The following is a 16,973-nucleotide window of genomic DNA, read 5'->3' on the forward strand; positions in this document are numbered from 1 at the left end:
TATATGAAACTTTAAGCATGTGAAAAGTTCCACTGAAATAAACAGGGCTACTCAATTGCTTAAAATTACACACATGGTTAAGTGCCTTTGGGCTCCTCCTTTTGAAAATGTTGGCCACAAAGTCAAACTTTTACTTTCATTATAGGGCTTTTGCCTAGCCTAAGAGTTGTCATGATTACATGATTTATCTGAAGGGTGAAATTTCAGCAGGATGATGATTCGCAACTTCTCTAATCAAGAACCAAATTTCACTTCAGATGGTCTTATATACCACGGTCTTCCTCATATGATCATATATTTGATTAGTTGTGAGATATGGGCCACTATTTTCAAAAATGACTAGTGTTTTGGGGTGTCTACCTTAAGAAACCCAAAAAAGGGACTAATTTTCAGAGGGCAGGTCCTCAACACTTCTAGGTACAAGGTCTGCTTAAGGTGGCTCAAGTGGGCCTCCCCCCAAAATCCCTAGTCTTAAATAAGCTTGTCCATGACAAATTGTACTCAAGAGAAACTTTGACACCTTTCTGTGAGCAGCTTTCTGCAATGGGCAGAGACTATGGAACAAATTAACTTGAATGACAATGATTTTTTTAAACATTTTTATTTGTAACGGTATTACATGGTGTGTTACAGAAATTAATGGAAAATTTCTAAAAATTTGTTGTTTTTTTTTGTTGAATGCATTACACATAAAGTTAAAAATAATGTGTCCATATATGTTAACAAATGGTCATCATCTGAGGTAAAGTTAAAGTAGGTCTAGAAACATACTGCAACAGTCATTTTATCTTTCTCATCTTTATTAAAAAAATAAGTCAGAATGCAGAAATAAAATGAATGAAAACCACAGAGTAAACATTTTTGCAAAGAAGGTGCCCAGTACATTATTAGATGATAGGTTTCATCAGACACTTGGATGACTACTACCTATCAAAATATTTTTCATGACATGTAAAGATCAAGAAACTTCTGGGGATGGTAACAGGATGTCAGGTGAGATTCCCTGGTTTTAAAATTTAAAGTGACAAATTTAGTGCTAGTGAAGGATGAGCGTTTAAACAATTGCACAAGTTGGATCTGCTATTTATCTACAATACGGGTACAGTGCAGACTCCCCACATTCCTCTGCAAATCAGCATCTCAACCATGACAAGGAAGGGCAGTCTAGTGATAATGATATGGTAGCTATAGATGTATTTTTAAAAAATATTGGTTAAAAATAAAAACAAAATGGCCAATGACAATGTGGACTATGGTCTCTCATAAAACTGATCTTAAAATCCCAACCTCATTTAGTTTGTACCTACTTTTCCAATCTGAGCCCTATATACGTAATGTCAATGGATCCACTGAGTCTTGACTCTGCGTCTCCTTCTCTTTAAACATTTTACTGCATAACTGAAAATGTATTGACTATGCAATGCTTTGAATGTTTATGAGGAATCAAAATTATTGTCTTCATGGTTCAATACTGCAAGACAAAACCTAAAAAAGTCATATTAAGGAAGAAAGTAGCACCACTTATTGAGATCAAAATTATGAAAATATCCTTAAAAAAGAAATGCCCTGTGGAAATATTTTTTTCCTTATTTTAATCCCAAACACACAATCCATCTGGTTTTGATTTAACTCCTACAGTTAGAAAACTGTTTGCACCTTTCTTCTGATGTGAAAATATGACTTTGCTACAAGTGTCTCTACATGCCTATGGAATATGCACCAAACAACGACGGACTGGAGGATAAGATCTCTTCTCTGCATGGTCATTAGGTCTAGTCATATGTAATATGTCATTCATATATCTTCTGTAACTCACAATTCTCTAGTTTACCTAATTCAAAATATCAGACTGGAATCATGAGATTTGGGTGTACATATCAACAATCACCAGTTCATCTTTCAGCTTTCTATGTTTACAGTAAATATGCTGTCTTCTAAACCCTTTTTAGCTTATTTAGAGATGAAAGAAAGTAAAAGATTTACTACTTCAGGCCTATTTAAATCAATGACAGAAATATAAATCCTAATGTTTCAAGTTAAAAACAAAATCTGCACAATAACCCTAAAAACAGATTAATCGTTTCATTTCTTTAATTTTTTTTTTTTTTTTTTTTTAGTGTTAAACCACTAAATTCAATATACTGTAACTGCATAGGAACATCAGGAAAACACATTTGACCTGTATAACAATTCTCTGTAGGGCAAAAATATATAGATTCTTTATGAAAATCATGTGCTAACATATGAACCCAAACACTGCACTTTTGTTTCATAAATGTAAAAAAAGGAGTTTTTCAGTTCTTCTGTTCTGTGTGTAAACAGTCTGATGACTTCCATTTAGAGACTTCAGAATCAAAGAAACATCTATGAAATGTGGGTTGGTTTTTTTGAATGTGGAGAATGTATACTTGTGTGGAAAAAGCTAGGTCATAAAATCTTGTGTTCCCAGCAATTTTACTAGTTGCTGACAAGCTAATTGCTGCTGGCAGATACACTTCAGCCTCTGCCAATTATAATAAGCATGTGAAAAACATATGTGATGCAAGAACCACAAATTGGGTTTGCCACGCCTCCCAAGCACTGCAATTTGCTACCTTCTCTACAGTGTAATGGCATTATTAAAAGAAATTTCATAACATTTATATTTACAAAAAACTGACAATTTTCATTTGAACTCCTTAAAGCCATTTCCCCTTAAACATTTAAAGAGCTTAACGGTAAGATTTTTTTCAAGTTATAAAATAAAAATCCCATTTTTGAATTTTCTGATATACAAAAAGTGATAAAGATGAACAATTTGATCACAGAATCAGTTTGTTATTCCAAAATTCATGCCATCATTGTCCCATTTATAAAGTCTGTTTCGTCTAAAATCCATAAACCAGAATTATACCAGAATTATTTGGCAAATGATTTTTTTTCTTCAAAAATGGCACACAGAGAAGAAAACACTTGTCTGCATAGCATTACAGCAGCAAGATAGCGAAGAAATAAAAAATATTCCTTTACTGTACTTTGTTTTATGAGTTTCCTAGGAAATAACATATTTTTCACCTCTTTCATCAATGGGATTTGATGTCCGTTTTCCACCCACAGAATGAGTATTCAAACAGAAAAGCAGCAATTCTTCCTTGTGATGCGCTATAACTTAAAGGTCCATTTGGCAATGTTTTTCAACCAGAATGGATAATCAACACAGTTTCATTCTGCAGTTTCAAGTTAAGAATCATTTCCATAGGAGGCATTTTGCTGTTAAATTCTGTTACCCATACAAAACAACAGAATAAGAAATACAAAAAAATAACACAGCCTGTCTCTTTTTTTTTAAATATGCCAAGACGGAGGTGAGGTGGGGTGAGAGAGGGGAATATAATGTCAAGAGTAGCCTGATATAAATGACAATGAGAAACATGTCACCATGACATAAAAAGTGCAGACTTGTGCCTGAAAGGCTGTTGAATGACGATGCCACTGCTACATATGGATTCTGCTTTTTTTTTGCTTAAAAGAAAAACAATGGCTAATATGTATTCAATTTCAAATGCCCATTGTTCAGGTGGGATGTAAAGAAGAGGACAAAAGTTTAAACGAAGAACAAGGAGTAAGATTTCGTACTGTGAGTGCTCAGAACTCAGACGCTTGGCATGGTAAGCAGGGCTCGTTTTTACGTTTGTGCTGCCATAGAAATTTGCCATTCATTGCCAAAAACGGTCAGGTACGTTTGGTAGGGCAATCCTCTATCCTTTGTTGGACACGATCAATTGAAAACAAGCATAAGAGCCAAAAGGCCTGTCAGGTTGTAGATTTTCACTGGAGTCTTGAAGCACCACAAGCCTGTAATAATGCTATTTCTTAGGTCTGTTGATCTGGGCGTAGAGAGGTTCTGTTTCCTGAAGACAATAAAAATAAAAATAAGCAGAGACGTCTGAAGACATTTTTAGAACATCTGCTTGTGAACAGCACTGCATCTAGAGATAAAACCCAAAAGTAACAGCTAAGGAAATGTCTGCTTGCCTTCATGTGTTGAATGACTGTGGCTTCCCAAAGGAATTTTTAAGAAAAAGCAATTCAACATTACATCACAGAAGTTTCACACATATACTGAGCCTCAATTAAACTTTACCATATGCACTGTACACTGGTTCTCCGAAGGTGTTGCTGGGTATGTATGTGTGAAGAAATCCAGTGATAATTATATATCTAGATATTCTGAAGTTCATGGATCAGATCCTCAGCTGGTGCAAATCACCATATCTCCACAGATGTCAGGCTAAGAATCTCGCCCAAATGTGACAGCACAAAACATAGCTGGGTTTTTTTATATGGTTGATACAGAACAAATGTTTGCTAACAGATAAATTGCTATTGTAAGATGACTTCATGACATTGCATTTAGATTTAAGATGGATAACGTTTACATTTCTACTATATATGTTATGAATTCTGATATAAAAACTATGAAAGTTAATTTTGCAGGGGTTGATGATAAGTCTAATTATATTACTATTGGAAGAAACCATGTTGTTTTGCTCAATAGGTATTTTACTATGAATTTCTTAGAAATAGGAAAACTGCCATGTCTTCAGAGTGATACTTTATGTATCTGACACTGTGTTTTCTTGATACTATATTCATTCTGGCTGCAAGATATAGTAAGACTGCCCTATACTTCATTTTCAGAAACGGATTTTTTAAACTGAGACTGACACCTAAAAAGAGAACGAGACAGGCAGAAAGGCTAATTAGTGCCACATTTCATTAACTTTCCACACCATAATAAATATTCAAATACAATGGTATGAAGTTAAATTTAGCCATGTTAGAATCAAATTCACATTACAGAGAGGACAGCAAAAGCTAACATGAAATAAATAAGTTACAGGATTAGGCAAACTGAACAACTGGCCAATGGGGCAATAAGAAAGTTTATTGTGGTGAGTTGGTGGCTAATCATTAGTTTCTAGCCATTATAGTTGCAAAGGTAACTTGTTGAATGTAAACCAACACACGCCTTTCTGAATCTGCATACTCACAGCCTGAAGTTTCAGAGTAGCAGCCATGTTAGCCTGTATCTGCAAAAAGAACAGGAGTACCTGTGGTACCTTAGAGACTAACAAATTTATTTGAGCATAAGCTTTCGTGGGCTACAGCCCACTTCATCGGATGCATAGAATGGAACACATATATATCGCCTCACTATATGTTCTATTCTATGCATCCGATGAAGTGGGCTGTAGCCCACAAAAGCTTATGCTGAAATAAATTTTTTAGTCTCTAAGGTGCCACAAGTACTCCTGTTCTTTTTACAGCCTGAAGTGTGAACTATCAACAACTCAAATCCTGGCCTCAGTGCAATGCCCAAGCTGCTGGTCTGTGTGCTAGGGAGTTTTATTGGAGTTAAGAGAGGGAATTCTTCATTCCTATGTGAATTTGCAGGAGTGGAGCTCCTCCATGGATCCTATAGAGCCTCAGGGCTGTAGCAGCCTCGGTGTTGATTGTGCTTCTATGGAGGAACAATGGCTGGCGGAAACATGTAGTGGTGGAACTACTTTTCTCACGTTCAGTCATTGCTGTGCCCCCATTTGCAGGGATTCCACACACACTTGGGCTCCATGGCTCATGGGGATTTCACATTCCTCGTACAAACTCATAAAATCCTGCCCTACTGTTAAACTCTTCCTGGCTGCAGAGCAGTGGGATGTGGTTTTCCCATAAAGTGTGAACAGCTTCCATACATTTTAGTGGAAGCCCATCTGTCGCTCTGTGTCAGTCTTCACTTTACTCCTCAAAACAGCTGTATGTTGCAAAGGTTTGAGCTGTCCCTCTCCTACCCGTGCCAACCCCTGAGCAAACTCTGGCAACTAGTGAACAGTAAGAAAAATCTCCCCCTAAATGATGTGGTTAAAGGGTGAAGAAATTATCTACAGTCAGAAGCACACATATGTTGTGACCTTGAAAAACTGAAGGTACCCAGAAGAGATGACCAGGAATATGGTTCATATGCTCTGTTCTGAAGAACATCCCACCTCTGCCAAATTTTCATGCACAGTCGACACAGAACTGGCAGAATGATCATGGTTAGCTCAGAGAAAAATCAGTACTAATTACCATGAGAAATTAGTCGCACAATAGGCCACTCTCCCAGCATTTGCTGGTCCTGGGGTAGAAAAAAAAAAAGGATGATTAATCCAGAACTAAGAATTCCAGTTATTAAACGCTACAAAGAAAAAACATTTCTGAAAATGTCATGTGTGCTTATTAAAGCTGTTCTCAAATATCTCTAACTTATGCAGATGACTTAAGTGGCAGATCCCCAAGGTCTCACTGACCTTGTAATCATATAAGAGATTTACTTATATGTCAGGACGAATTCTTCTTCAACAGTTTCTCCAGTGCATTAGGCACAAAGAGGTATCAACATTAGATGTGCCTAACTTATAACTTTCACCTAGTGTTCACCTGGAACATACATTTAAGGTGGCCAAAGTAATCATCATGTCACTCTGACTTCATTTACATTTTTTTTCTGTTATCCCAGAGCCCTGACAGATAAAGGATGGGGTTAGGCACTTTTGTCTCTCCTTTAATAGGGTTTCCCTTCCTGATGTCAAAGCAAGAGCCTTAATTGTTAAGGTTCCAGGTGATCTTCTCAATAAGAAGTCCTGTTTTTGTCAGAGACAGAGTGTGATCTACTAATGTTAGTCTGAGAAAATTCAGAGAGTGGTTGTTGACCATACCCCAGCAGTGAAGAACTAACAACACTAATGCTTTGGAGAGGAGCAAAGGACAGCACAAAGGGACAGAAAGGTCCCAATAATTTAAAAAAAAAAAAAAAAAGAGGAGAGCAGATTCTAAAGAGCATGCTCATCTCATCGTCTCAAGACCACAGGTAGTCCCACCTCACAAACACCACACATGTAGGGCTCTGTGGGTGTCCCTGCCAGAGGGATGAGGGAAGCAGAAATGAAAAGTGGTCTTCTTACAGAGTGAACTTCTATCAAAACTCAAAGGAAATACTACTTAAAGGCAATCAAACTTAATGATTCTCATAGCAGCATTAACCTTTACTCTAAGCCTTCTACCTTCCTCCCAATGGGGGATGGTAGGATATTGGTAATGGCAGAAGGAGCAAATGGGAGAATGACTCCTGAGAGGTTCCTGTCAGGAAAAATAGGGATCCTGAAAATAGCACAGAGGGTTGACAGTTCATGCAGATGTCCTGAACCTCACAGAGTTTTCCCCTTCTATGAAATAGGATGGCTGGACCCAATGTCAATATCAGAAAAATGCTGGATGCTGAGGTAGTTCTATTAACCTACAGGTGGGGCCCTATCAAGTTCATGGCCATGAAAATCACATCACGGACCATGAAATTTGATTTTTTGAGTGCTTTTACCCTATATCATACAGATTTCACAGGGGAGACCAGCATCTCTCAGATTGGGAGTCCTGACCCAAAAGAGAGTTGCAGGGGGACCGCAAGGTTATTTTAGCAGGGTTACGGTATTGCCACCCTTGCTTCTACACTGCCTTCAGAGCTGGGAAGCCGGAGAGCGGCAGCTGTTGGTCGGGTGCCCAGCTCTGAAGGCAGCGCCCTGCCAGCAGTAGTGCAGATGTAAGGGTGGCAATACCATACCATGCCACACATACTTCTGAGCTGCTGCCTTCAGAGCTAGGTGGCCGGACAGCTGCAGCTTCTGACTGAGGGCCCAGCTCTGCAGGCAGCAGCACAGAAGTAAGGGTGACGATACCATACCCTGCCATCCTTACTTCTGTGCTGCTGCTGGCAGCTCTGCCTTCAGAATTGGGTTCCTGGCCAGCAGCTGCCACTCTCCAGCTGCCCAGCTCTGAAGGCAGTGCCACTGCCAGCAGCAGTGCAGAATTTAGGGTAACATTACTGCAAACTCTCCCTCCCACAATAACTTTGTGGCCCCCCCAACTCCTTTTCGTGTCAGGACCCCTACAATAACTACATTGTGAAATTTCAGATTTAAACAGCTGAAATAATGAAATTTACTATTTTTAAAATCCCATGACCATGAAATTGACCAAAATGTACTGAGAATTTGGTAGGGCCCTAACTATAGGGGAAAACTGAGCTTCTGTGCACTGAACAGAAATGGATACTTCTTTTTTATTGATAAATATTACTTGACATTACTTGATACTAAGATGTGCAGTTTATCACAGATGCTTTAAAAAGTGACTCTCCCCATCCATATTGTAATCAATAATCAAATTAATGTTTGGCTCAACCCTACTCAGATGTCAGTGTATGGCTACTTATTGTGGACAGTGTCTGTTAAATACAAAAGACTGTGGCTATAAATGTTCAGTGAAAAAGGATATGGGCACCCAAGTCAATTATTTAAGAAAAGGAACTGGTCTATTAGGAAATAGGTCCAAAGTGCCTGAAATGAGACATCTAAATCCATATCGGGAAAACTAAGAAGTACCCTGTATCTAGAGGTGATGAGTGCTGATTTCACTGGGAACTGTGTATATTCAGTACCTCTGAAAACCTGGCCATTTATTTAGGAGCATAACTGTATGCCCCCAAGTCTGAAAAACTTTGGCCTACTTTCCCTTGATTGCAATGAACTTAATATTTTTTTCAATAAATAACTACATACTTTTGTTGAAGTTATACCTCATACTTCAATATTTCTTTTTAAGGGGCGTTTTTTGTAATCATCAATGCCAAAAGCAAACAACATGCATTTGGGTGACTGTTCACAGCTCTGGCTTAGAACTGTATCAGCTAACTGGATGGAAACATTATAAACATGATTCCATTTTTAATGTATTACTAATATGTGCTCCTCAAACAAATCAGTTACCATAGGGCATAATCAAAAAGTGTCAGTATCAGCGTGCGCTTGTGATGTAAGAGCACAAGCCTTGCGGGTGTTAATTGGCAACTTTCTGCAGTCCTTGGGTGATCATTTCAATATATACTGTACATGCAGAATGCTGTATAAAAGATGCATTACATTCTAGAGTTGCTGTCCTCTCAGATTTCTTTAACCTCTCTCCTCATGCAGATTTTCAGCACAGGGTTTTCCTTCTGGCTAGGCAATCGGTAACCACAGTTTCAGCAGATAAGCTTTCTGAAATGAGACTGGGCTTTCTGATCATCCAGCCAAAGGGAAAACCCTGTGCTGAGAATCTGCAGCAGAGAAGGGAGGTTAAAGAAATCTGTGAAAACTGCACTCTGGAGTGTAATATATCTTTGATACAACGTGCTTTGTGTGTATAAAACGCAGATTCAATAAACCGGGCTCTAGGGGACCTGACGGCAGTCAAAAAGTATACACCCCAGTGATAATGGAAGGGCTTGTCCTAGTCTTCCGCTGACGCTTAAGATATTTTTAAAAATAACTTCAACTGTGTTTAGATTCTAGTAGCTGTGTGAATATCCCAATCATCTATTTAATGAATATTATTTGATATTCAGCGTTTTGGATGTTATAGTGACTATATCAGAATGGAAACATTTCCCAATGTCCAACATCATTTAACTATTAGAATTTTAAAAGGCTAGTCACTTAGTACATACAATTGTGAGGACAGTTCAGAAAGACTATCCCTCCTTCTTGGTCCTGGTGTAATTTAGGGTTGCTATCTACAATTACACTGCTGTTATTTTTTTTTCCTGTTCAGGTTCTTTGGAGAATATGATGGTGAAGAGGTGACTGGGCCTGCAAAGGGTAAAATGGGACTCTTCATGATTTCCTTTCAGTGGATGTTCCAGAGTTTACAGCCAACTGTAGAGAAGGAGCTACCACCATCCCTACGAGTTTCTATCTAGGCTCTAGTTAGCTCTGATTAAGCTTACTGAATGGATCCTGGAAAGAGGTCTCTGAGATGTTGAGAGTCTATTCTGTTCTGGGATTCCTAATACAATGCCAGAACCTTGAAATTGATGGAAAGCCAGGGCAGGTTGGGCAGCATCAATATATTATACCCTCTTGGTTTATCCTCATGCTTAGCATGGATCAACATATGCAGATGCTCTGTTAATTCTGATATAAGCCCAGGAAGACTGGCTTATAATAGTCCATCCTGGAACTGATGAACCTAATAAGTACTCTTGTCAAGGAGGACGCATGGTGTCTTCTTACCACCTAGAGACAGAAGCCAGCAGGCAATCTGCCAATTGTTGGACTACTGACATATGTCAGTGATGACAATGGCATCACGAGTTAGACTTATTTCGAGATCTTACAGTTGTCTCCACACACTTCAGACAGCAGCTGCATAGCTTTTCTAGGAAGGATTGCTCCAGGAGAACTTGATCAGCTCTAGTCACAAATATTTTGAAGATTTGCCGAGAATCACTTATAAGAAAACTATTTCACATACATGAAAACTGGGTAATAAATAACTGCATCTGTGTTTGGTCCATTACTTTAAATAGCTTGTGTTGAAATAACCGTGGTGTCTAAGAACACCTTACACTCTTTCAGAGCTTGATCACTCTCAGACCTTACTCTTCTGTAGGAATTAATCTCTACAGTCCACAGAGAACTGTATTATTTTTGTGGTACTAGGATAACAGGGAATAGGGTTCTGATTCAAATGACCTAGAAGAATTACTTCCACAGTTATTTATATTCTTGAGATGCCAGTCATGGATGAACCAAATACACTGATGTCAAAAAGCCAAAGGTCCACTCATCCTTTCTCACAATAGCCTAACACTCTTCCTTCCATTGACTTTCACCACTGAAACTATCCAGTGTTGCTTGATAATGGATCAGTATGCTGGTAAAGATTACAGTCACTGCTGATGCAGAGTTAGTGGCTGAACTTGAAATGTACTGAGGACCAGCAACTTCCACATCAGTAAGAGTCGCAAGTAGTCGACACTTCTCAGGATCAGGCCCATACTTTTTATATATGGTGATGGTATCCACAGGGAAGAAGGCAGAATAACTGAGAATCCCTTTTCTATTGTAAATATTGCTTTGACTAGGCACCTGAGAAGTAAGATATGTAGCTTATTTTACAGAATCTTAGCTAAACAAATATTTTCTTTTTTCTCCCCCTTTCACTATGGTTATCTAGAAAGAGCATTAGGATTATGCCACCTAAGCATAAATCAAAACCCAGCTAATGAAAGCATTCTTGTTATATACTGTTTTTCTCCTCCTTTCTGTACAATCACTTCACACATTTGCTTTTCTCAACCAGAGACAAAATGACTGGATAGAATTCTTATTAGGAATAGCTCTGCAAATACTCAAGCTTCCTTTAGCTGTGAAGTCAGGCCTGTCTGCTTTTGGCCTCAAACAACAGTGGGGCAAAGATTTAACTTATCAATAAAAGTCAGATTTACCTAAGCACTCAGCAGCCTTTATTAAACAGGTTAGTTGCGATAATGGCTGCTGTGTGATAAGAAGTTTGAAAAATTCAGTTTAAAACTACAAGAGGATGAGAGGAGAAATATAGAAATTGAGATAGTAACTGATAAATGCCAATGCAGTCTAAACGAGAACACCTAACATTGCAAGGAACTGAGAATCCAAACTGCTAACACAGGAAATAAATCAGATTAAGAAATATCAGTTGGTGACTATACTGTACCTGAATACACTGAGATAGAAGACATTATAAGTGCAGAGCTGATTATGAAGATGCTTGGAACAGATAACCTCTGAAAACCCTTCATAACGTATCACAGAATGTTGTGTTCCTGGAAAGAACAAGTGGGTGAGGTAATGTCTTCTATTGGACCAACTTCTGTTGGTGAAATAGACAAGTTTTTGAGCTACACAGAATTCTTCTGGTTTGAAGAAGAGCTCTGTGTAGCTCAAAAGCTTCTCTCTTTCACCAATGGAAATTGGTCCAATAAAAGTTATTACCTCACCCACCTTGTATTGCTAATATCCTGGGACCAACATAGCTAAAACACTGCAAACAAAACATTCTTGGAAAGTCCATTCACCCCACTTACATATTACGCAATTCTTGCAATAAAGCACTAGGTTCTGAAATCATCATGTGATATCTGCCTTTTAACGTAAAAAAACACCATCTACACGGATTGTAATCCTAGTTCTTCTTCTGTACTAGAGTATGTTTCACGTGAGCTCTGGTGGATTCCACCACTTGAACATCTTTGGCTCCCAAATTTAGGGAGGCATAAAGATGGCTTAGAGTCACTTTTGCTTCCCCTTACACTCATCCTTGTGCTGCTGAGAATTAGTGTGATACACTTTGCACTGCATTATGTATTGTTAGTAAATAGTCAAAACGCCCCCAAAATGTACCAAAGCAAAGTTATCTTAAATTATTTTACCAGATTTAATGTATTAAGCAAGTGGGCTCCCTAAAGCAACTATTCGTTTTCAGAAGAGACAACTTATTTATGCTTAAGATACATACATAGCTGTTGAATATAGTGCAGTATCTAGACAAAATGAAAATTAGTCTACCAATACAAGGGATTTGTCCCAGCAGCAGTGTGCTGAGAAACAGAAGCTACAGTAAGTCACATATTTGAGTGTTAAAAATATGAATGATAAAAGAGCACAGCTAATTAAACATATTCTTCAAATAGTAACACTAAAACATATTTGGATGGAATGACAATGCTCAACACTCAATCTCTGTAGCTTCACTATCTCTTGCAAAACATATACACTGGACTGAAAATATCGATGAGTATCTCTTAGAATTTTCACTAAATGCTACATTTCCAATGTGTTCTGCAAAGATCATCTCTCCCATATAACTGGATTTAACACTTTTATGTGTAATGGTCAATTAATGAAAATCGACATGCCTCAAATGTGTGTATGTAAAATCGTCATCACTTCCTGATGGTTTTAATTTGACACTGGAGATAAAACAAAAATTTCAACTTCACTGTTACATTTTTTTAATATACAGATAATAAGAAATGGAGTTCTGCAACTGCTCTGCAACACTGATTTAGGGGGACGTGTTGGCACATCTTTATTTATTTTTTTAAATTCCTTCAAGTGAGCAAGATGTGTTATTCCACTTAATCTGTTACATCTGTGCAAATAACAGTGTCATTTTTATCTAAGATAAACTTCTGCACAGCATATTGAGGTTTACTAGTAATAGCTGAAATTTCTGTATTTAATCCCTAAAATTCTGACATGACTTAAAACAATTCTGCATTCACAGTACATTTGTGTAAACCAGTGACACTCAGACCTCATGGTTCAGGAGCCAAATTAGCGATCCATATTACCCAAAAGAGCCACGGCAATGTGAATTGTTTCATTTACTATTGTACCATTCATATTTAAACAGTATGATTGGAAATATTTAGTTTATATGAGTATATTTTTTTCACAACAAATAGGTTAATAACTTAGTGCAAGTTGATAACTTAAATGGCTAATCACATATTAAAAGCATCCTGATCAGTTAATAACTTAGATTGGTTAATAATTAAATCACATACGATTTTAATATCATGCGATGCAAAGTGCCGCAGGAGACACATTAAAAAGCCACTTGCGGCTCGCAAGTTGCAGAGGAGTATCGCTGGTTTAAACCATGTAGGCAGTTGCTACACATAAAAGTGCACAACTGGAAACACTTAGCAAATGGCAAAAGCCATGCAAACCACTGAGGATGAGGAATAAATAGGGGGTGGGAGTGGAGAGGAAAAGGGAAAGATGTAGTAAAGGAAAAACAACTGATGGATCCATGGAAGTGGTAAAAGAATAAGTGAACACCTCAAGATGGAGAGAGAAAAAAAGGACAGATACCTACCCCAACCTGTGCTATCTAGCTACCGACCTGTGGACTTATAGTATCACCAGTAGGCTCACCAAATGGATCACTGTTGGAAGAGGCCTGAGATCCATCAGGCTAGAACACAAGAACATAACACCTTTTTTCTCAACAACAGGAAGTGAAAAGGCAGTAAGAGGTTATTTTCATGCTAGGGACACACTCTATCACGTGCAGCTATTGTAGGTTTTAAAACACAAAGGGTAAGATCCTACAATTAATATGCTTTCAAAATTTGCATGGACTTCAAATGGGTGTTGCATACATAAAGGCCCTGATTTAATGCCCGTTGAAGTTGATAAAAGAGCTGCCCCTGACTTCAGTAGGTATTGGTTAGACCCAAAATGATGGCAGGCCCAGTCCCTGAAAGCAGATCTTGGACTAAATTCATAAGCAAATCTATGTGAATCAGAGAGCGTTTAATCTTGTGTAATTTATGCCTTCTTCTATCTCCTCTGCATGTAAATTACAGCAACTTGGGGCTTCTTCTAGCTTTTCTTTGACTTCAACTCAAACCCAATCACCAGGGCATTTTATGACATACAATCCCCATTTAGCCAACCCCTGACTTTGGCCCACTCAGTCTCACTAAGTGTAATGGAATCTTAATGGAGAAAAATCATACGCTAAAGGCCCACAAGTGAGGTATATAACAAGCAGAGCAACTAGCAGGAAAATGTAAGAATGCGTAATAAGCATGGGCCATATTGTTTTAACATATATACTCTTACACCTTCTTCTGCTTCCATGGCATGTATGTTACGCCAACCTGGAGTCCCTTACATATCCATAAGTGGTGTAAGTAGGTTTATGGATGTTTGAAGGTACATAACTTACACCACTTTACATATCATCTCTGAATTTAGCTCCTTAATATTAATACATACAATTGTAAATATCATGCTAGTGTTCGATAAATCAAACCCATACTTGGAAATGAACGTTCTCTGCAACTTCCCTTAAAAACATTCCACTAATCCTGTTGAAATATTTATTTGACATTTCCAGATCACTTTCAGTTACTCCCTGGTATTTTCTAGCTAGAAAAGTCTAGTTAGTATTAGGAGTTATGCTACTCACAGCCTCCTGCTCTTCACTTTTGCTTGGGCTTTCAAACCCCTCTTCGAAGAGGTCATCTGCAGTAGGGTCACTGGTATGAGACACTGATGATTTTGATGGAGAACTCTGTCTGGGAGCAGGGGTTGGAGCTAAACAAAGATGATGGCAATAATAATAGGAAATAAATTCATTAATTTGTTCAGATAGACAAACTATTCAAAATCTATTCATGCTTACAGCCCCCAATTTTATTATTCCGAAATTGCTTGTTTTCTGATTTTCTGAAAATTATAACAAAAATGTCACCAACTCCTTATTTTTACTCCATGCTTCAAATTCATCAACCCCAACATAAGAACACTCCACAAATCAGTGTTCGAATTCTGTAATCTGAAACAAACCAATTTAATGTAAAAGCCTATTTCCTCTTTCAGCCTTTTCAGAAACTAGGATGTTTGTTTTTAGCTGAGATGGACGTTGGGGGAGTTTTTGGCCAATAAGAAATTTCAATTGGAAGGGCTGTGAAGCACTGGAATGGGTTACCTAGGGAAGTAGTGGAATCTCCTCCAACCCCACAGTATAAGCACATTTATGTACCTAGAGTGAAATTCACTCCAGTACAGAGGGCCAGAATAAGGCCTATTCACCACTTGAGTCTCACTGAAATCTTCAAAAATATGGCTGGAGTGGGACTTAAAATGGCTCCCTTAAGGGATGAATTTCACCCTTACAGCATGAATATTTTCTCATCAACAGTTTTAATATTTCCAAACTAGTTTAAATGTGCTTAGTTTAGGCATATTTTGAAGAGCAGGCCTATTACTGTTCTATTAAAAATTAAATTTTAGCTTGCAATCTTTGAAGTTGTTGATTTCAATCACCTCTGTAATTTGTAACCTAAGTCATGTTTCCTTAGCTCCAGGATGCCACTAACAAGCTGGATCATGCATAAAGATACCAAGGTCATGTGTATTCCAACATAGTACACCAGAGAAAAGGGAAAAATTTGAGGAGATGGTGACATTTGAGGAAGAGACTGCAATTGGAAGGATTTGGGTACTTACGTGAATTTGTAGATGGCGTTGTAGAAGTCACAGGAGTCAAATTTAGTTGAGAGATGTCAAAGTCATCACAATCATCTGCATCCTGTGCCATCCCGACTTTGTTAAAATAGCTGGAGAAGGCCTCTGAGGTACAACTGAGGGAAGGCTGGTCTGGTTTTCGTGACGGCACTGGCGGAGGCTGAGCCATCTGGAAATCTTTGAACATTTCTTTTCCCATTTTCTGTTTGGGCCGGTCTGTCTGTGGACTTGATCTGGTAGAATCACTTGTGGGTGGAACAGTAGCTATGGGAGCAATGGTACCTTGAAACATGGCTGCTTGTAAAGGCATAACAGTTTGTGTTGGCATGAAGGCAGTTGGTTGGAACTGACCAGCTACAGATGGCCATGGTTGCTGAGCAGGAGAAAAAATACCAGGTTGGCCCCATGCTATTGGCTGTCCTCCCTGCATCACCTGAGCAACTGGAGGCTGAGCACTCATGGCCAATTGTTGTTGAACGAGTGGTTGCTGTCCCCAGAAGGAGGGCAGGACAGCTCCCATTGCAACATAACCTTAAAGAATAACAACAGGATTGTTTCAGCGCATGAATATGAACAGCAAGAGGATGTGGCACAGCAAACACTGTTAATCAGAAATAAACAGATTGTGTTAGGAGTCACAGGGACTTTTACCAATTTATATCACTTTCTAAAACATGTCAATCCTATGCTCTTGGCGTCTGTACAAACAGTTCAATAAAGAAAGCATAACTGGACTGACTTTAATAATAATCACCATCCCCACTCATTAGAACAAAAAAATTATTCCTCCCCCCCTCAAATCACATGAATTCTACCCCTTCTCATAATCTAGAAAGAAAAGGTACCATGTTGGAGTGCAGTTTTCCTTGAAAATCAGCTAACCTGGGTTTTGGTAGACCAAAGAGCAAAGTGAGTTCCAGAGCATCGGACTCCTCACAAAAAATGCTATCTTGTGTAACTCTACACCACTTCTACGCCAACTCCACAGTGAACAGGAGTCTGTTACAGCTCCACTAAAGAACTCAAGCTTGTTAGCTCATGCTATAGCAGCTC

General features: G+C 38.4%; 1 protein-coding gene across 4 annotated transcripts in view; it reads right to left on the reverse strand.

The window, feature by feature from the left end:
• Positions 1 to 593: 593 nt before the first annotated feature.
• The window catches only part of DAB1 (DAB adaptor protein 1), a 728,182-nt gene continuing 711,802 nt past the window's right edge, over positions 594 to 16,973 (reverse strand). For 3 of the 4 annotated variants that reach the window (XM_032803129.2, XM_032803133.2, XM_032803128.2), the window contains 4 exons: positions 15,903 to 16,451; positions 14,860 to 14,987; positions 13,759 to 13,857; positions 594 to 3,890 (listed from right to left, as the gene is read on the reverse strand). In XM_032803129.2, coding sequence (XP_032659020.1) covers positions 13,774 to 13,857; positions 14,860 to 14,987; positions 15,903 to 16,451 — 761 coding nt within the window. In that variant the 3' untranslated portion in view covers positions 594 to 3,890; positions 13,759 to 13,773. The remainder of the gene's footprint in view (positions 3,891 to 13,758; positions 13,858 to 14,859; positions 14,988 to 15,902; positions 16,452 to 16,973) is intronic. The other variant, XM_032803132.2, reaches the window with a different exon arrangement.

The sequence above is a fragment of the Chelonoidis abingdonii genome, chromosome 7 (assembly GCF_003597395.2).
Source record: "Chelonoidis abingdonii isolate Lonesome George chromosome 7, CheloAbing_2.0, whole genome shotgun sequence".
In the NCBI taxonomy this organism is placed as follows: Eukaryota; Metazoa; Chordata; order Testudines; family Testudinidae; genus Chelonoidis; species Chelonoidis abingdonii.